The sequence below is a fragment of the Heptranchias perlo genome, chromosome 1, assembly GCF_035084215.1.
Source record: "Heptranchias perlo isolate sHepPer1 chromosome 1, sHepPer1.hap1, whole genome shotgun sequence".
In the NCBI taxonomy this organism is placed as follows: Eukaryota; Metazoa; Chordata; class Chondrichthyes; order Hexanchiformes; family Hexanchidae; genus Heptranchias; species Heptranchias perlo.
Window position 1 is genome coordinate 196,716,793 of NC_090325.1, and position 21,377 is coordinate 196,738,169.

The 21,377-nt window shown below is 41.1% G+C and overlaps 2 protein-coding genes across 2 annotated transcripts in view; one reads left to right on the forward strand and one right to left on the reverse strand.

The window, feature by feature from the left end:
• LOC137331176 (nuclear factor NF-kappa-B p105 subunit-like) overlaps positions 1-1,536 on the forward strand; it is a 116,156-nt gene extending 114,620 nt beyond the window's left edge. Inside the window, exon 24 of the mRNA XM_067994776.1 lies at positions 325-1,536. Within this exon, the coding sequence (XP_067850877.1) occupies positions 325-455 (131 nt within the window). The 3' untranslated portion in view covers positions 456-1,536. The remainder of the gene's footprint in view (positions 1-324) is intronic.
• Positions 1,537-5,349: 3,813 nt separating this feature from the next.
• The window catches only part of manba (mannosidase, beta A, lysosomal), a 66,572-nt gene continuing 50,544 nt past the window's right edge, over positions 5,350-21,377 (reverse strand). Inside the window, exons 13-17 of the mRNA XM_067994790.1 lie at positions 20,186-20,350; positions 16,956-17,100; positions 13,132-13,274; positions 11,320-11,574; positions 5,350-7,885 (exon numbers count right to left, since the gene is read on the reverse strand). Coding sequence (XP_067850891.1) covers positions 7,661-7,885; positions 11,320-11,574; positions 13,132-13,274; positions 16,956-17,100; positions 20,186-20,350 — 933 coding nt within the window. The 3' untranslated portion in view covers positions 5,350-7,660. The remainder of the gene's footprint in view (positions 7,886-11,319; positions 11,575-13,131; positions 13,275-16,955; positions 17,101-20,185; positions 20,351-21,377) is intronic.

A 21,377-nucleotide genomic window follows, 5' to 3' on the forward strand; every position in this document is an offset into this window, starting at 1 on the left:
TGGTTAATTCCAGGCATTGAATTGTTACATTTGGGAAGATGAGGAAAATGTTCCCAATAATGAGTTTTTAGAATAGTGACATTAACAATGTGCACTGTAATCCATCTCTTGTTATTAATCTAGATTTTAACTGCACGTTCTACCAGAACAATACTTACCGTCACTGCGGTCAGTTTGTTTGGCTTGTTAAACGTGTGTAAAAAGTATATATGTATTATTTTGTGCCTTTTTCTTTGATGGGGAAAGTAGAACGATAGCGGGATGGAGTTAGTGTGTTTCACTGTCTGTAATAATAAGAGAATTTAAACTTCTCATTCTTTTCAGATGTCCAGATTGAACCGAAATCACAGCAGTGTGACAGTGTGTGTGACAGTGGAGTGGAGACCTCATTCAGGAGACTAAGCCTCATGTCAACAGAATCTTTCAGCAACAACCAAGGTTCTTTCGAACTGTGAAACTTGCTACTCGGTGTGTGTATAGAGCTGGTGCCTTAACAGGACACTGAACTGAAGTGCGGTTAACAGATTTCAACCTGCTTGGACTCTCTGAAAATTCTGGAAATAACCAGCCCAAACTTGTGTAAACCCCAGTTTTGATTACTGCCGTAAGGCTTAATCATTTAAATATTAAATAGGTCAGTGCTGGGAATTAATCAGACAAGTGCTCAAATCTAATTAAATATCACTTAGCCCCGCTCAGCTTTATTTCTACTTTTATTTTTTTTTAAATATGCGTAGGCCAAAAATTTAAGAATGATGCCACCAACGGAGTCTCGTGGGTTTGAGTCCCACTCCAGAGACTCGAGCACATAATCCAGGCCGACACTCCCAGTGCAGAACTGAGGGAGTGCTGCACTGTCGGAGGTGCCGTCTTTCGGATGAGACGTTAAACTGAGGCCCTGTCTGCCCCCTCAGGTGGACATAAAAGATCCCCCGGCACTATTTCGAAGAAGAGGAGCAGGGGAGTTCTCCCCGGTGTCCTGGCCAATATTTATCCCTCAACCAACACCTAGAACAGATTATCTGGTCATTCGCATTGCTGTTTGTGGGATCTTGCTGTGTGCAAATTGGCTGCTGCGTTTCCTACATTACAACAGTGACCACATTTCAAAAAGTACTTCATTGGCTGTAAAGCGCTTTGGGACATCCTGAGGTGGCGAAAGGCACTGTATAAATTCAAGTTATTTTTTTTCCTCAGTACTGATAAGTATTAACAGAGTAAAAGCTTCACCCGGAGGCTTGTTTGTTGTTGGCATTGTTTTTGCAAATGGAGGAAAGAAACAATTTGTGTGGTTTTGCTTACAATCTTTGAGTTGAATTGTGATTTTTTTTTTGTTTTGTTGTTTTTTTTTAAAAACTGGATTGTACATTCATCGCAGAGACGAGCTCATCGAGCTTTTACTCATTCTAAATGGTTATTTGTAAATAGTCCTAGTAGCTTCTGTTGCCTTAACTAGTCAGAGTTTCTATTTTTGCTTGAAATTTGAACTTAGAAATTGTTAGCTTTTTTATAAACAATTAAAAAAAAAAGGACCAATTGCACTGAGTCTGGTAAGTTTTTTTTTCCCCCCAGCTTGAGCCAATGATTTAAACACTATAATATCAGTTAGGAACTCTGCTTAAAATTAAGAATTTTAGCAATTCTAAATACTTTGCTGAATCACTCGGCTCCAGGGATTCTAACTTTGACTGCGTGACGCATTCTGGTTACTTCCGGACTTGTAGTGACTAAATTTAGTGCTAGATGTGTAAGCTGGAATTGATTGGAAGATCAGATTAGAATTGGCTGTCTTTAATGTTCGGTATAAATATGACTTATTAGTGTCAATTCAGTGCTCGCTGTCTGCCAAATGAATGTGTGTTTTATATAAAAATGTGTGTGATGGTCTGAAGGATCCAGATGGGGTTGATGTGATCCTATCTATTTGCATCAGTGTTTTACAAAACCAGCAAAAACCTTGTTGAATGTCACTCTAGAGTTGGCTGAGCAGTGGTGCTGATTTGCACTTACAGTTTCCTGGAGAGGGAACTTAGGCTGATTATCACCACAAACTGGGAGGCAAGACAACTATACTTTTCCAGTTTCCACCGTTTAGTTACAGAGTGTTAATGGCAGAGGTCTAGGAGCAGGATCATAAACTGCGAGGGAGAATGCAGGAGAACATAAACCAATCAGGGGAGTGGGCAAACAGGTGGCAAGTGCAATTTAGCAGAGATAAAAAATGAAGTAAATTTGGGAGGGAAGTGAATAGAAAAATACATTAAATGGTAAACTACTCAATCACCCTAAAATCGCACATTTTAAAAAATGGATTAATGTCTCCATTGGAGGGAGAAATTTCAGGCAAATGTGTTGAGTGTTTGCACACAAGTATTGCAATGTGATTTCAGGGTCAGTAGAGCACCAAAGATATTTTGGGGCATAGATACACTGATCTTTTAAAAGCAGGATTTTAGGGAGAAAAAAAACCCATAAAAGTAAATTGGATTCTAGGCTTTGTACAAAGGACTTTGCATATAAATGCAAGATGAAAAGCGATCTGTACAAGACATTGGTTGGGCCACAGTTGGAGAACTGTATGGCATTTTGGTCATCCAGTTATAACAAGTATATTGGAGCAGTGGATAGTTGCAGTGTAAATTTACCAGGGATGAGAGGATTGTAGTTTATGATGAGACTTGAGGGGAGGGGGGGGGGGGGGAAATAAACAGATTAATACTAACAGCATAAAGGATTTGAAGAAATGTGTCCACACAAACACTGAATGTATTATCACTCGGCCGTCATTCTTTGCATTTAAGAGGGAATTAGATAAACATATAAAGAAGAAAAATATTAAATGATACAGAGAAAGGAGATTAGAGTAGGAAACTTCAGCACAGACATATGGACCAAATAGTCTCTTCCATGCTGAAATTGCTATGATTCCACGCCAGACAAAAATTTCTGCTCACATGCTTTAAATCACTGCCAGGTAACAGAATCAAGAGGATGCAATTGAGACAGATCATTTTAATCTAATGATAATCAAAAGATTCTCCGTTGGCCTGGCGTGCTTTTCAGTGAGGGGTTCACAGTTTGCTCCAGGAAGAGCTGTAGAAATGGTCGTATGTGCTTTGTACAGTATCTGGAGTGCGGAGCGGGGGAGAATCTATTCCAATCACGGTGTCAGCTGTGGCTCAGTGGGCAGCATTCTCACCTCCTAAGTCAGAAGGTCGTGGGTTCAAGTCCCACTCCAGAGACTTGAGCACAAAATCCAGGCCGACACTCCCAGTGCGGTACTGAGGGAGTGCTGCACTGTCGGAGGTGCCGTCTTTCGGATGAGACGTTAAACCAAGGCCCCGTCTGCCCCCTCAAGTGGATGTAAAAGATTCCATAACACTGTTTTGAAGAAGAGCAGGGGAGTTCTCCCCGGTGTCCTGGTCAATATTTATCCCTCAACCAATCACTAAAAACAGATTATCTGGTCATTTGTCTCATTGCTGTTTGTGGGATCTTGCTGTGTGCAAATTGGCTGCCATGTTTCCTACATTACAACAGTGACTACACTGCAAAAAAGTACTTGATTGGCTGTAAAGTGCTTTGGGAGGTCATGAATGGCACTATATAAATTGCTTTCAAATTACTATCTCCACCAATTAAATCATATGTGAAGTAGTTTGATAGAATTTAACAAACGGGAGCAATATGTAATCTGCATATAGCTATGCTCTTTCCTGGCTAGCTCTACACAATAGATCAAGAGGAGACCTCAGAGTAATTACAGAAAGGATAATGGACGACCTTGCTGAGACTCCTGATCGAATGGACACAAGCTGACATTTGGTGAGGATGATGAACAATGGATTTTGCTTTGAAGTTTTGAAATGCTATCGAGCAGAGTGTAGCTCATTGCTGCAATCCCACCCCAGAAAATGGCCAGCAAAAGTTCCCTGCAAGAAAACTGACCTGTCTCCATTACCATTTATCCTGCAACATGTAAATAGAGATAGGTATTGCGTGGCCAAGTTACATCAAAACTATAGCATAGAAACACGCCATTCAGCCCAACTGATCTATGCCAGCGTTTATGCTCCACATGAGCCTTTCAGGATACCCCTCATGTTTATCCAGCTTCCCCTTAAATACATCTATACTATTCCCCTATACTCCTTGTGGTAGGAAGTTCTACATTCTCACCACTCTTTTTGGCTAAAAAAGTTTCTCCTGAATTCCCTATTGGATTTATTAGCGACTGTTTTATATTTATGACCTCTAGTTTTGGACTCTTCCCCCAGATGGAAACATTTTCTCCACGTCTACCTCTATCAGGTCATCCCTCAGCCTTCCCTTTTCTAAAGAGCCCCAGCCTATTCAGCCTTTCCTGATAAGGATATCCTCTCAATTGTGGGATCATCCTTGTAAATCTTTTTTGCACCCTCTCCTTTCTGTAATATGGAGACCAGAACTGTGCCCAGTACTCCAAGTAAGTTTTTCCTGCAATTTCCCCCAATTTGTGTCCCTAAACTAACCACTGAAAACAATGCCACTATAGAGCAGTACAGCTGGGGCTTGCACAGTGGAGACCCTTGTTGCAGAAAGAATTGCCTGTTTGTGGAATGTTACAGGACTGTGATTTTCATTTCTTTGTGAATGCTGGACAAATATAAAAGTTGGGAGTAGGGAAATAGATTTCCTGCTGGGAGTTCCTGTGTTATAAAGAGGAGGGGGATATGCAAGAGGCCAGATTGGAGAAACCTGGACTGAAGCACATCAGTAGCCGCTCCACAGGGTTTACTGATGTCAAAGGCCTTATTTAGATTTCTCGGCCTGTCGAATGCACTTCCTCCCAAAGGCTATTGGGGATCTAACCAGCTTCGACACACAGTACAGCAGCGAAAGTGACCACTGCCTTGAATTTTGTTGCCAGGCAAACTAGTGGGACCTTTGTCACATCAGCCAGGTGTCACTGCCATGATAAAGGACATCATTGGCACTCTATTCCAGAAGGCCTTCTAATTTATTAGTCTCTCAATGGAACCCACACAACAGTGAGCAGTCCAGTTGTACAGATTAGCAGAGATCCCACAGATGCAGGGAGCAACTGATGGAACATGTGACCTACATAAGTCCCTGCCAACAATCGCCGAGTTTCATTACCTGCCAAACTGAGAGGACTCTAACCTCATGTTAGGCCATTCTCTAAAATCCGCTCTTTGCACTATGGATTGGTGGATGCATTAGTGCCACTGATGCATGTTCTGACTCAGGGACACAGATTGAAGGTGAGCATGATGTTTGAAGATGTGCTCCCTGTGAGTGAGTGTAAGACCTTGCTTCAGACAAACAAATCACTTGGGCTCGAGTTGATTCTAAAGGAAAATGATCAAATATCTTTAATATACATATAATGGCACATGATAAAAACTGAGATCACTGTCACAATATTTCTCCAACTTCACTTGGTCTATTTTTAAAAACAAGGTGACTTTAACACAGTAATGTACTTTTCCTATCCATTTAATCAGTGCCACCTTGTAATAAAACCATTTGTCAAACATTTGTAAAAAAGGTTAGACAAGAGTGAGTCACAGTATTTTTGATTGCAGTTTCAACAATTAGTTCCTCTCCCTCCCCCATCAAAAACATGTTAGAATAATTATTCTAATACATTTCTAAATGCACAGGCAGAACACTTTAAGGATACCATTTATGTTTTACTGTTCCTTTTAGTAAATTCAGTGATTATTTTTAAATAATTAAGCAACACCATTTACACCCGTCAATCAGCCTTATACGGTGTGTGTCAGTCAGAGCATGTTTAAAATCAATTCTATTGGTCACTTTCTTGTTTTAAAAAAATGTATCTACCTCCCTTCTACACTTTGCACTTTATGGCCATTTAATTGTGACAAGATATGTTTAAAAAAAATCATAAACGGCACAAAAATGGATTGTTTTCAGGTGCAGTTTACGTGATGGTCGAGCTGAAAAGGGGAAAATATTTGGTAATTGCAGTAGCTTTGCAGCACTAAAACTCATCAGGTCCCTCGCGGTCTGGGCTTTAATTATAAAGCAGTGGGTTGCATTTAAGGGGGCGCTTGTTCCATTTAGCAGGTGTGAAGGGGACACATGCAATTTGAACACTCAGTCCCAGGTCAAGGGATGCAATTAATAATTTGCAGGAGGATTCAAGTCAGTTATGCAACTGGGCACATAAATGGCAATTGTTTTAACGCTTAAAAATATAAATTGCTGCATGTTGGGAGGGAAGGGCAGTGTGCATAATACACACAAAATGAACAGAACAGGACCTGAGACTGATATCAGGTCCATCATTGTCAATACCCAGACAATGTGGAGAAAGAATGTTAAAAGCTACCAGAACAGTGAGATACATAAACCAGAACAGTGAAATTGAAGTCTGGAGCACTAATACTAAGTATTTACAATGCATTAGTCAAACCACTCTTGAAATAGTGGGTTCACCACACTACACAAATGCCAAGGCACCTTTCATGGAATTGACTCCAGTCCTCCCAAATTCATCTCACTTAGTCCTTACAGTTAGGACACTTCGATCGTATCAGTCTGTCCTAGGTTCAAATTCGGGTTACAGAAAATAATTTATAGCCAACTCTGCCATTCAGACATTATTAATTCCACAGGTAAGACTTTTGGGACATTTAAAATTTACTACGCACTCCCCTACAGGTTAATAAGGAGCCCTGGAGATGGAGGATGAAATGTTCTGGGCACCTGGAGGACAAGACAAATATTTATATGTAATATTAGTGTGGATTTGAGAGTTTACTCCTTGAAAATATGTTTCTCAATTTAAAAGAAGTTCATGAGTGCTGAGGACTGCCTTGTTCTGGATGGCGTCGAGCTGCTTGTGCTGTTGCAGTTGCCCCGATCCAGACAAGTGGCGAGTATTCCATCACACTCCTGACTTTTGCCTTGTCGAGGGTGGAGAGGAGGTGAGTCACTCGCTGCAGAATACCCAGCCTCTGAAATTATAAGTTATTAAGAGAGTAGTGGTGATATGTATCTGTTAAGGCACAGTGAGAAAAATAAACTAGTGATTTTTTTCAAGCCACAGAATATTTTTAAATAAAGTGGTGAAAAGAAAGGGAAAAAAAATCTATCAGACATTTAGTAAAAGGTGTGTAATGTCCTCCAAAGATTTGATTAGATGTAAGGAAGTCTTTCTACTACTGAATTACAAATTACAGATTTACAAAATGTTCAGTAATATTTTGTTTTGACTTTTCCTGATGCACATTTTGTATCATTGGTTAAACAGTGCGTGTTTCTTTAGCTAAACCGGAAAAGATATATTGATTCATAATTGTAAGCAAAATAATCACTTTTTTTTTTAAGAAGGGAGGGGACTCTGGCAGAATCAAATCAAAATCTGTTTTCTAAATTATGAAAAGACCGAGTTCAAAATTTCAATTACACATTTCCTGATTTTTCTTTGGTCTCAAATGTATCCATTTTTGAATAAGGACAATTACAGCAAATTAATGACATCACTACTGTCCACACATCAATTTCAATTCACAAGTTCACGCTTGTTTTTTTTTAATTATTATGTCCTCCTTAATGCATTTGGCTATTACATCGACAGACTGGATGTTCGTTCCACTAACCAGACACTGAGTCTAGACGTTTGCTGTCAATAAACATCCATCAGTGATCGCACACACAGAGACCTCTTCAATTCAGAAATGCTGGTCGGACGCCACGGGTGAAAGGTCATCAGTTTGGTCTCCTCTAGCATGAGGAAGCCATTGTCATCAAACCGTCCGGGGAGATCACCAACATCCAGCCAGACATAGGGGGCAATACTGGTGGTGCGTAGAATGATCCTGTACATTTCACCTTGCTGGCTGATGGTGGCCTAAAAAAAATATAATGGGACACTGATGTAAAACATTTACAACTATTATATGATTGGAAACATCTCCATGTCTACCCTCTTGTTGGGGGAGGGGGGGGTGGAAAAGAGAGAGAGGAGTACAAAACTAGGGGTCATAAATATAAGATAGTCACTAATAAATCCAATAGGGAATTCAGGAAAAACTTCTTTACTCAGAGTGGTGAGAATGTGGAACTTGCTACCAGATGGAGTAGATAGAATCATAGAAAGGTTACAGCACAGAAGGAGGCCATTCAGCCCATCGAGTCGGCACCGGCTCGATGCAAGAGCAATCCAACTAGTCCCACTCCCTTTTCCCGTAGCCCTGCAAATTTTTTCCTTTCAGGTACTTATCCAGTTCCCTTTTGAAGGCCATGATTGAATCTGCCTCCATCACCCCCTCAGGCAGAGCATTCCAGAATCCTAGCTGAGGTGAATAGTATAGATAACATTTAGGAGGAAGCTAGATAAACACGAGGGAGAAAGGAATAGAAGGATATGCTGATAGGGTGAGATGAAGTCGGGGGGAGGAGGCTCGTGTGGAGTTTAAACACCGGCATAGACCAGTTGGGTCGAATGGCCTGTTTCTGTGCTGTAAACTCCATATTATTATTTTTACGATGTTCTGACACAATATGCCTTTAGTTGCTATTAAAACAAATTCTACCCAAAGGGTTTCTAATATGACAGTATGGGGTAAATTTTACAACAGGCACCCTTAGTGTTGAGCCTCACCTTAATGGAGAATAAATGACAGGGAGACTGCCTGTCATTTCCTAATTTGCAATCCCAGAGAACGAGACGGTCATAAAATCAACAAATGAAAATGGTCATTTCAACAGCTGCAGCCTTATTTGGGAACGCGTGTTTCCCTTTACCAACAGTACAAGCGAGGACACTTTGACACACTGTCCACTGGAACAAAAATCCATGATGTGTCATTTCCTGATCCAGTAAATCCCTGTTCCATAACATATCCTGTTACAATTCAAACTCAAAGTTTGGTTCACCAGTTATCGCTACCCGAGGTCACAGCCATGAATGCTCAGAACGTCAGGAAAAGAAACTAGGGGGTCATTTTCCATCTTCAGTGTTTCCAGCATAAACCTTCCTTTTCATTTACACCAAGAGGGTACATTTTATGAACTTGCACTCCCAGAATGGAGCCTCACCTTCCAGTAGCACATATCGGGAACTCGGGGACACGGCATTTCAAGCGATTTTAAGTGTAGACAAAACTTTTAAATAAAACAGATCCACGAGTTTGAACGGTTCTGATAGAAATTTGCCAAGAACCAAAATCAAACCCAGGAGGGAGTTAAATCATAGAATCGTAGAAATGGTGAATGAATAGTTTAACCTTCGAAGCACCTTTCAATGATCTGGATGCCCGCGTTCTCCCCAACTAGATTTCCCAACAGCAAGCAGTTAAACTGATATCGTTGCCACAAGAACATTTATCAAGTGAGTTCGAAGTCCCTCCTCTATCTGTAAACATTGCCTGAACTCTCAGCAGGAATGTTGCATCCTCGAGGATTAGAACTAGTCTCTAAACCAGTGACCACAATCTTCCTTATCTCAACTTAAGGAACATAGGAACAGGAGGAGGCCATTCAGCCCCTCAAGCCTGTTCCGCCATTCAATTAGATCATGGCTGATCTGTATCTTAACTCCATCTACCTGCCTTGGTTCCATAACCCTTAATACCCTTACCCAACAAAAATCTATCAATCTCAGTTTTGAAATTTTCAATTGACTCCCAGCCCCAACAGCTTTTTGGAGAGAGAGTTCCAGATTTCCACTCCCCTTTGTGTGAAGAAATGCTTCCTGACATCATAAGGCTTCAAGATTAAGGTTACCTGGTCACCCAATTCTCAAAATTCTCAGGTGTCCCATCCTCCTGCTCTTTCCCCATAGCCCACAAATTTTTCCTTTTCAAGTATTTATCCAATTCCCTTTTGAAAATTGCTTCCACCGCCCTTTCAGGCAGCCCATTCCAGATCATAACAACTCACTGTGTAAAAAAATTCTCCTCATCTCCCCTCTGGTTCTTTTGCCGATTACTTTAAATCCGTGTCCTCTGGTTACCGACCCTCCTGCCACTGGAAACAATTTCTCCTTATTTACTCTATCAAAACCCTTCATGATTTTGAACATCTCTATTAAATCTCTCCTTAACTTTCTCTCTTCTAAGGAGAACAACCCCAGTTTCTCCAGTCTCTCCACATAACTGAAGTCCCTCATCCCTGGTACCATTCTGGTAAATCTCCTCTGCACCCTCTCCAAGGTCTCGACATCCTTCCTAAAGTGCGGTGCCCAGAATTGGACACAATACTCCAGCTGGGGCCTAACCAGTGATTTATAAAGGTTTAGCATAACTTCCTTGCTTTTGTACTCTACGCCTCTATTGATAAAGCCCATAGATCCCGTGCTTGTGTAAAATGCACAATTTTACAGGCTGGGCCCCTCAACCTGAATTCCGTCCACTTTAGCAGAGCTCGGACCCAGGCTGATCCTCTGGTGATTTTCCGCCCTCCTGACCAACAAGCTGCCTCTAGGTGGCGATGGCAGCTCACCAATCGCATTAAAATCAGGCTGGCCACAAAAATGGCACATGGCCTCCCCCCCCCCCACTGACTCCACTGGATGGGAGGAATTCACTGCCTGATATACACCACATGAGAAAACTCTTGCAAGTTGTGCAATTTTGGAAAGCAATATAAGCAGGCGTTGTATCAATAACCGGGAAGCAGACGTGCCAGGTTTCGAAACTCAAAGCAATGTCACCAGTTAATTCCCTCCCATCCCCCGGTGCAGAGCAGTGAATCCCAGCTGTACACTGAGGCTCAATGAGCAAGAATGATGGTAGTTTGCATATTATAAAACACAGTAACCAGAACTGGATATATGAGTATAATCATCCTTCAGGCGTCAAAAAAGCATATCTTGTACAAAGCCACTCATTCAAATGAATGCATTGTTCTAACCAATTGATGTCTTGCACTGTTTGTGAAATTCCCGACACTGAGAAACAGCAGAAGGACCTGATCAGTGTCTAAAACAATTCCATATTTTCAAGTCCTGGTATTTTAAAATGGCAGAAATGTTTAAACAGAATAACAGGAATTCAGTCTGAGAATGTTTTCACATTTTATAACAATTCTAGAAAGCACATGATTATATAAGGGTAAATTTTCTAAATCTATGCTGGGGACACAGCTCAGCCTCACAACCAGTGCATTTCGAAAAATCACAAGCAGAATGTGAGCTTGGTTAAACACAGGCAGCATGGCCTTGATTGAGATATGATTGGCATTGGGTAAGGTACCTTATAATTTAATCAATTTAAATCACAATTTAACTTTTTTGGGGCTTTATAGTGGCAGTGATAGATGAGGCATAATATCTTTACTTACATTAAATTGTGGCTTTCTCAACATCTGAGCATCCTTTAAAGAAGAGAGTAAGTAATAGTTTCTAGGTCCGATCTGCTGGCCATTAGCTTCAAGGTAAAATGTTACTACGCAGTTGTATCTACTGCAACCACATCGCCTCAGCAGATTATCAGTGGTCTCCTTGTATACAGGGGCTGAACTTCTTGCCTTAAGAGTAAAGTACGCAGTGGCATAAACACAGACTGGTTCCATTAGACTCCATTGGTAAACCTTAATCTACAGAACAAAAATATTAAGAATTAAATAAAGTCGTATCTAAAGCTCATACAATGTATTCCATTTTACGCATAAAACATAAAACTATAGCATAATGTTAAGTTTAAACACTGTGAAACCACAAGCTATCGTCCAGAAGAAAAACAGCCTTTTCTGATAAACGCAAATGTGTAGATTTGCTTATGTCAGTTTAAAATAACATTCAGACTGTGGCTGTTGTTAAAAAGATCAATTGGGTTTGTTCCTGGGATTGAATAAACAATATTAATCTTTATATCACCACAGACAGTTTCGTGTATTTCCCCAATTGTGAATCCAGTTGATTTCCAAACTTGCACTGTGCGTGCATTAGAATTGTTGGATAAGCTTTTTATATTATGAACTTTAATTCATTTAAGTTTGTTTGATCACTTGACTTTACAGCATTCAAGTGGTTAAAAACAGGTAACCCCATCACCTTTCAAAAACTCTGGTTCAGCTGCACTCGTTTTATAAACGTCACTAACATCGGCCGACACGCAAGTCGACGGGCCAGAAACTTTTTCTGGAGTTAAAAAAAAAAACAGGCTAAAGCAAAAAATCTCGTATCTCTCGAATATGGGAAGATTCCAGCCACCCACTGGATCTTTACACAAAGACAATTTAATTCACCTTTAACAAACAGGGTTAAAATACAACACAGGCTAATCTTCCAGCACAACAGGCTGCTGCAGGAATCAGGTACCACCGAGAAGCTTTCCAATATCCCAGCCAGGGAAGTTCCCCGATACATTGCTACAGTTTCCTCTCGTACGCAGAATCTGAGAAGAGACTGAGACAGAAGTGGAATCTTGTCCATGGTTTCTCCGTTTCTAGCAGTTTGAAACACCACATTCAAAATGAAGGTGGCACCTCAACATGTTTTCCTCATAGAAAAGGTTACTTCGTCTTTTGGATGAGATGTGAAACCGAGGCCCCATCTGCTCATAGGTGGCTACTATTTCGAAGACGAGCAGGGGAATTCTCCCTAGTGTCCTGGGGTCAATATTTATCCCTCAACCAACATCATTAAAAAACAGATTATCTGGTAATTATCACATTGCTGTTTGTGGGATCTTGTTGTGTGCAAATTGGTGCTGCGTTTCCTACATTACAACAGTGACTACACTTCAAAAGTACTTCATTGGCTGTAAAGGCCTTTGGGACGTCCTGAGGTCATGAAAGGCGCTATATAAATGCAAGTCTTTCTTTTTTGAAGGGGCAGAGTATTTTTTCTGACATACTAAATGTCTGATTGCAAAGTTGTTAAGAGTTGATATACTACAAGAACATTTGATGTAAACTATTCATATAAATCGCCCATTCCCCTAAAACCAATGCTGATAGTTTCATTTTGACCTGATGTATCACATGAAAGAATCTCAAACCCAGCCACCATACGGATTGAAAGGGTGAATTCTTGCATTTGGAGACCAGAGATCAAACTGCTGGGCGAACTCTACTGGTATCAATAGGTTGGGAAGCACAGCGATAGTAACTAATTCAAACCTTTACAGTAAGGAATGTAGTAATACATACCTGTAGCACGAGTTGATGGTCTGTATGCAAATCAGATATTCCATAGATTAAAAGCGTCCCGTGATCTTCAAAAGCTACGGGCAAAACAGGCGCAAAAAATCTCCGTGCAAAGTAATGAAGCATCTTCCATTTTCCACCATATTCTGGGGAGAAGGAAAAAGAATGAAGGATGTTCAGTCACTGCAGCAAAGTTAACTAAAAATATTACAGGTTTTTGTTTTTTTGGTTTGCCTTGAAATCATAGTTTTGAAGAAAAAGGTTAGCAGAAATAGTGACAAACAACATCTTGTAGCAGAACAGACAGAGATAACTGAAGCAAAAGACAGAGTTTGTGTGTTTGACACTGGTAGTTACAAGTAACATGGGAAGACTTGGTGAAAGTCCTGGGGTGTAAGAGTGAGTCAAGGATTTTCCATAGGCTTCTGCATGCACAGGAACCCTGAAATCCTGAAGTGCCATTTATTATTAAGTTACAAAAATGACAACATCAATGATAGATAGAAATAAACAGGACTTTTGAGAATGTGTGCAGTGTATTTTTGTGGCGGGAATCAAGCTTGGACCAGAGATAGAACAGGGATAGAAATCTCCACTAACCCGATAGTTTCATTGGGAAAGCCCCACGTGTAACTGTGCCAAACAGACCAGACGGTCCCCGGTTTGACTCCCTGTCTGTGTCGGGCCAGCTAATCTCACCTGTGAATGCAGTTAAGAACTACAAGTGACCTCTGCACTCGTGTGTTGTAAAGGAGGAAATCAGGCAGAATTATCGGTCCCGATTACTATTCAGTGCCCCTTGCTCGTAGTGTGGATATTAGACGAGGTGAGGATCAGAAAAATTAAAAGGGTTCCTTTGAGATAGAAAGGCACAGCGTCTGGGTGGCACGGAGAGAGAATTGTTTTTCTTAATGAAGAAAAATGGAGCTTTCTCAAACTTGAAAGAAGGAAGTAAAAACAGAAAATGCTGGAGAAGCTCAGCAAGTCAGGCAGCATCTGTGGAAAAAGGAACAGAGTTAATGTTTCAGGTCAAAGGCCTTTCGTCAAAGAAGGAAGTTCTGATTAGGAACGAACAATTTGTCTCTTATCTAAGTTTTATTATTTTATTAAAGACACCAGGGATACATAAACCCACCGTAGGAACATTTTGCATTTATATAGCAACTTAGCACATCTCTGACGACGTCTCAAAGCACTTCACATCCAATGAATTACTCTCTGGACTGTTGTTATGTGGCTAAGCACAGCAGCCAATTTGCTTACAGCAAGATGCCATGAGGTGTTATTATGTGTTACATGATCACCTCTTGTATCACACAGCTCATCATAACATCTCAGAAAACCATCTGGTTATGCCTCTGATGAAGAATCTTGAAAATGCATCCAAATTAAAATCCAAGTTCCATCAGAAACTACAATAAGCCCATAGGTCTTCTCTCTGCAAGATTCTTCATAAGGGGCCTTGTACTTGTTGCACCCTGAAGGGCAGCGCCCATAGAATGATTAGGTTTAATATGATCTGAGATTCCGATACACCAGGGACCAGGATCCAAGTATACAACTTTAAATGGGACAAATTCAATTAAATGAGGAAACAATTAAAGCAAATAGACTGGAGCAGAATATTCAACAAGACTTCAGGAGAAGACGAGTACAACACCTTTAAAAGAATAAAGCTAGAACTCAAAATAAATACAATCCTAGAATTAGCAAGCTCGGGCTAAACAAATGTGACCCTAAATAGATTAACAAACTAAATTAAAAGTGAAATAAAGAAGAAAAATGACCTCTGGAAACGAGCAAAGAGGAACAGGAAGGAGTTCATTGGGAAGCTCTGACGTGAGGGATTGGCAGTGACAACAGAACAATTCTTTGCAACGGTTTTGATTTTTTACTGGCGGTCAGACTCTGTCTAAGATGGAAACTCTAGATTTTAATGGGCATTTGGAAAGATAATTGACCAAATGTTAACTGAACCAGAAAATGAAAGCTGAGGGGGTTACGACACTGGCAAAAGAGGTCATTTTTGATGAGACTCTGCCTTTAGATTTTTGAATTGCCTAGTACATACATATCATTCATAAAAAACCCCAAATATCTAATAATATATTAAGAATCATACGCCCATTAGAGGAGATGGGGAGGTGACCAAAGGATGCGGCCCAAGAGATCGTTTTTAAGGAGTGTTTTGAATGGGGCAGAAATGTGATGAGCTGGACGAGTTTGTGAAGAGAATTCCTTCCAGATCTGTATGGCTGATGGCTCTGCCATTGATGGTAGAACTCGGGGGGGGGGGGGGGGGGGGGGGGGAGATAGACGCACAGTAAGGAAGTGTCAGAAGTATAAAGAGTGCGTACTAGAAAGTTTTGGTCACTTGTGGCAATGCCACACATTACCCCACACTCTTGCCTCCATTTGCTCTCTGCTTCCTTATATTTATCTTATGGTAAAAGAAGTCCTATAGGGGCCAGGATTTTCCCTATCTCATTTGGAGAGGGAATCACACTCCTCGTTTCCCCCCTTGCTGTACCTGGACACCAGGCTGTGTGTCTTACTGCAAACGGAAGTATTACTGTGCGACGGTAAGCAGGAAGAAAATTGTAACTGTTTAATTTTAGGACTTAAAACTGTAGCGTCCACAACATTCCAAACCCAGGAATTTATTTTAAAATATTCAATCAGTAATGGGTTTTGTTATTTTCCTCAATGGGATCATTTCCTCCTTCGGAAAACTGCTGACAAGTTTATTTTTACAATCTCAACATTTTCATTCTAAAATCTGAAATTGAGAAAAACTTTTCAAATTTCCCTTCCCTCTATAGATTCTTTCATATTTCCCGCAGCGTCAGGCTGAAGTGCAGAGAGGTTATCTTTTGGGCACGGTCTCACATTATTTGCTTAAATTCAATTAAGGCGATCTCACACACCCAGTTTAGTTTGCGTCAATCCAAAATTGCTTTGCATTAATTTAAATGTGTAGTATGATTCTGTGTCTATGTTTCTGTTTCTATTAAACAATGTTCACACAGTAGCCTCAGTGTTCTGAGTGCATGCTGACAGCAACATCCCTCATCCACCATCAGCGCATCTGTTGCACAATTGCAAATAAATGCGAGTGCGATTTTCAGATATGTGCTGTGAATAGGCCAGGTGCTCAGACGTCAGCCATGGCTCAGTGGGCAGGACTCTCGCCTCTGGATCAGTAGGTTGTGGGTTCAAGCCCCACTCCAGAGACTTGAGCCCATAATCCAGGCTGACGCTCCCAGTGCAGTACTAAGGGAGTACTGCACTGTTGGAAATGCCATCTTTCGGATGAGATATTGAGCTGAGGCCCCGTCTGCCCCCTCAGGTGGGTGTGAAAGATACCATGGCACTATTTCGAAGAGGAGCAGGGAACGTCTCCCCAGTGTCCGGGCCAATATTTATCCCTCACTAAAACAAATTATCTGGTCATTATCACACTGCTGTTTATGGGACCTTGCTGTGCACAAATTGGCTGCTGCATTTCCTACATTACAACAGTGACTAACTTTGAAAAGTACTTCATTGGCTGTAAAACGCTTTGGGGCGCCCTGAGGTCGTGAAAGGTGCTATATAAATGCAAGTCTGTCTTTCTTTCTCACCACCAACACATTCTCATGAAATCTACCCCAGTGTTTAATCTTTAATGTGAAAGTTTTCAGACTATCCAGCCCTGTTGACATAACGTGCAGGTAATATGGCATTCAACAGATTTTTCATCAGAGCTATTTGTAAGAGAAAGGTTTTCAGTCAGAAGTAGAGGTTAACAGGTACAAAGATGGCATTTATTTTTAGAAACTGCATACCAATGGAGGCCCAGGAGGGAGCCTGCCAGATGTCATTAAGCTGCCAGTACAATGCGCCCATCGTCAAACCATGACCATCGATGATCTCACTTTGGCTGCGACGGTAGAACTCAGTTTGTGTTTTTATACATTGTGCTTGCATCACCTGTTTGTAAATATATAAATATATATACACACAACATGAAGGAGGACATTTTTATACTTCACATAAGAATAAGAAATAGGGGCAGGAGTAGGCCATATGACCCCTCGAGCCTGCTCCACCATTCAATCAGATCATGGCTGATCTTCGACCTCAACTCCACTTTCCTGCCCGATCCCCATGTCCCTTGATTCCCCTAGAGTCCAAAAATCTATCGATTTCAGTCTTGAATATAATCAACGACTGAGCATCTACAGCCCTCTGGGGTAGAGAATTCCAAAGATTCACAACCCTCTCAGTGAAGAAATTCCTCCTCATCTCAGTCTTAAATGGCCGACCCCTTATAGAAACATAGAACCATAGAAAAATTTACGGCTCAGAAGGAGGCCATTCGGCCCATCGTGCCTGTGGAAAAAGAGCCACCCAGCCTAATCCCACTTTCCAGCACTTGGTCCGTAGCCCTGTAGGTTTCGGCACTTCAGGTGCACATCCAGGTACTTTTTAAATGAATTGAGGGTTTCTGCCTCTCCCACCCTTTCAGGCAGTGAGATCCAGACTCCCACCACCCTCTGGGTGAAAAAACTTTTCCTCAGCTTCCCTCTAATCCTTCCACCAATCACTTTAAATCTATGCCCCTTGGTTATTGACCTCTCCTTATGGGAAATGGGTCCTTCCTATCCACTCTATCTGGGCCCCTCATAATTTTATACACCTCAATTAAATCTCCCCTCAGCCTCCTCTGTTCCAAAGAAAACAACCCCAGCCTATCCAATCTTTCCTCATATCTAAAATTCTCCAGTCCTGGCAACATCCTTGTAAATCTCCTCTGCACCCTCTCTAGTGCAATCACATCCTTCCTGTAATGTGGTGACCAGAACTGTACACAGTACTCAAGCTGTGGCCTAACTAGTATTTTATACTGTTCTAGCATAACCTCCCTGCTCTTATATTCTATGCCTCAGCTAATAAAGGAAAGTATGCCTGCTTAACCACTTTATCTACCTGTCCTGCTACCTTCAGGGATCTGTGGACATGCACTCCAAGGTCCCTCTCTTCCTCTACACCTCTCAGTATCCTCCCATTTATTGTATACTCCCTTGCCTCGTTTGATCTCCCCAAACACATTACCTCACACTTCTCTGGATTGAATTCCATTTGCCACTTTTCTGCCCATTGATATCTTCCTGCAGTCTACAGCTTTCCTCCTCACTATCAACCACAAGACCAATTTTTGTATCATCTGCAAACTTCTTAATCATGCCCCCTACATGCAAGTCTAAATCATTTATACCATAAAAAGCAAGGGACCTAATACTGAACCCTACGGAACCCCACTGGAAACAACCTTCCAGTCACAAAAACACCTGTCGACCATTACCCTTTGCTTCCTGCCACTCAGCCAATTTTTGATCCAATTTGCCACTTTCCCTTGGATGCCATGAGCTTTTACTTTTCTGACCAGTCTGCCATGTGGGACCTCGTGAAAAGCCTTGCTAAAATCCACGTAGACTACATCAATGCACTACCCTCATCGACCCTCCTTGTTACCTCCTCAAAAAACTCAATTAAGTTAGTCAGACATGACCTTCCCTTAACAAATCCATGCTGACTGTCCTCGATTAATCCGTGCCTTTCTAAATGACGATTTGTACTGTCCCTCAGAATTGATTCCAATAATCTGCCCAACACCGAGGTTAGACTGACTGGCCTGTAATTACTCGGTCTATCCCTTTCTCCCTTTTTAAACAACGGTACAACGTTAGCAGTCCTCCAATCCTCTGGCACCATACCTGTAGCCAGGGAGATTGAGACTATGTCCCCTAGTTTTAGACACTCCAGCCAGGGGAAACAATCTCTCAGCATCTACCCTGTCAAGGCCACTCAGAATATTTTATGTTTCAATGAGATCACCTCTCATTCTTCTAAACTCCAGAGAGTATAGGCCCATTGTACTCAACCTCTCCTCATAGGACATAGTGCATCACCTGTTTGTAAATATATGTATACTATATACACAAACACCGATAATATATACACATATATATATATACATATACACACACGTAACATGAAGGAGGACATTTTTATGATGTGCATACATCGCATCAGTATTATTAAATCAAAAAAGATTTAGTCACTGATTTAAAGTGGCATAAATCCACAGCGTTTAAAACTGCTCTATCACTCTCAAACTCATCCAAGTGTTTTAAAGGTTCACAATCAACAGTGGGAAAAATTAAACATTTGAAAGTTGCAACATCTCCTTTAATGATCCTATTTTATTGAAATGCACAAACAAAATATTGTCACCTCCCATTAAAATTTCTAAGATTTTCATCAACACCATTTAGTTCTTTTTTTCAAACCACAGAAAAACAATTCACATTCCCGATTCCTTCTCCTCCAACCACTTTCCACAGTCAGGAATGCAATGACCTGGCTGCCAAAGCTCTTCTAAAAATTGCTTTCAATTCTACTTTATAATTGGCTAACGGGGCATAATTTCCACACCTGCAATGTCCATTGTGGTCTCGTATCGATCTGCTAGCCCTGCTGAGAGGAGACAACACACTCCGAAATACAGGCAGCTTCAAGTAACAGAAACCCTGGGACTGTAGCCCACAACCTTCTAGTTAGAAGGTAGACATTCTATACTTTACTGAACCAACTTAACAAATAAACTTCACAGTTCTCCAAGGATTTGGATGGTCAATCGGGATTGAGAAGGTTTATTTGCTGATTCGGCCAGTAGCTCCTGATGCTTACACTCTTAGCCTTTCCTTTCTTAATCCGATTAGTTCCTTGTACCAAACAATATCCTGAATCCAACTTCTACCGAGTGACACTGGGTTACACAATGGCACCAGTAATCCAGCTAGTTTTGTTTGTCCAATTACAAGGATATTTATACGTTCATAACCCAGTTATCAGATGACCAATAAAGCACACCATGGCATACAGCTGTGATAAGAGAATTAAGATGTGTTTTGGCACTAATGAATATCCAGGTTATTTATCACGGGTTCCAAATATTCCGTTATTCTGATCCACTGCGATATCGTGGCAGTACAGTTTATTAGATCACTACCTGAGTGAGATATAGAGTATCTCTGAAGTTCTGCAGGGGATCCTTTGCCTGAGAAAGGTTAAAGTGAATCTGAGTTTGGTGCAGCAATTTCTTGTTTCCAGCAATCTGGTGCTGTCGATGATCGGTGAAAGAACTGTTGTAATACCAGTCTTCAGGAGAAGAAACCTTGTTAACAAGAAAAGGCAGAAACTTTAGAAGCATTTCATTTTCCTCAGAGATGCAGCATTCTCTCTAAAATACTCAGATTAGTCTCATGGCCCCTCAGTCTTCCCAATAATGTTTAAAAATGAGGATAGAGTGGAGCTCCTGGATTCTAATTTCTGACAAAGCCATTTTTCCTCTACATCTGAATGTCCTTCAAATAAAAGGAAAAATGTGAAGAATGTTAGCAGCATTCCAACTGTACAGCACTTGATCTGCATGGAACAACTGAATTATGAGATGTGTAGTTTCTGAATGGAGTTGGCATTTGGTCCATTGCACCACAAAGGGTTAAACTATCTAAGGGGTTTAATCGGACGATTCTGAGGTTAAATCGCCATCTCTGAACCACACAGATTCGGAGGCTTCAATACTCCGTCTGTGTTGACTTATCTGATCTTAGCCGGAGTAGCAGTAGAGCTGACTGCAGCATTCCTATTGGCCATTTTTTTTTATCATCACTAACCAACAATCCCTACTGAAAGTGTGCGTGTGTACATGTACGTGCATGCGTATGTGTACATGTGTGCGTACATGTATGTGTACATGCGTGCATGCGAATGCACCAACTGAGATCAGGATCAGGTTCAGTTGTTAAGTCCCCCACAGTCAGTCACTTCTAGCTCTCACTGTCAAGACTCTCAGATCAGTTGAGCAAAGTACTGGAGACCAAAGCAGTGAGAGAGTAAATGGGGGATAGGGAATGGAGAAAACTGGAGAGGATTTTAAAGAAAACAGCTCAGGGTGTGAATGTGGGGACTCCCCTTCCATGATCCAGTTCAGATAATTCTCCCAAACTCAGAAACAGACAGTACTGTTCCATAAAAAGGCTACATCCAGTATGTGGCATTTACATTTTGAAGAGATGCCTGCAGTTACTGAATGTACTATTTAAACTGACTTCACCTGTCACTCAGTTAAGATCATATCTAGCTGACATACATGCTTAAATTTGAATCTTTAAGGGTTCCCAGTGCATTAAATTATTGGC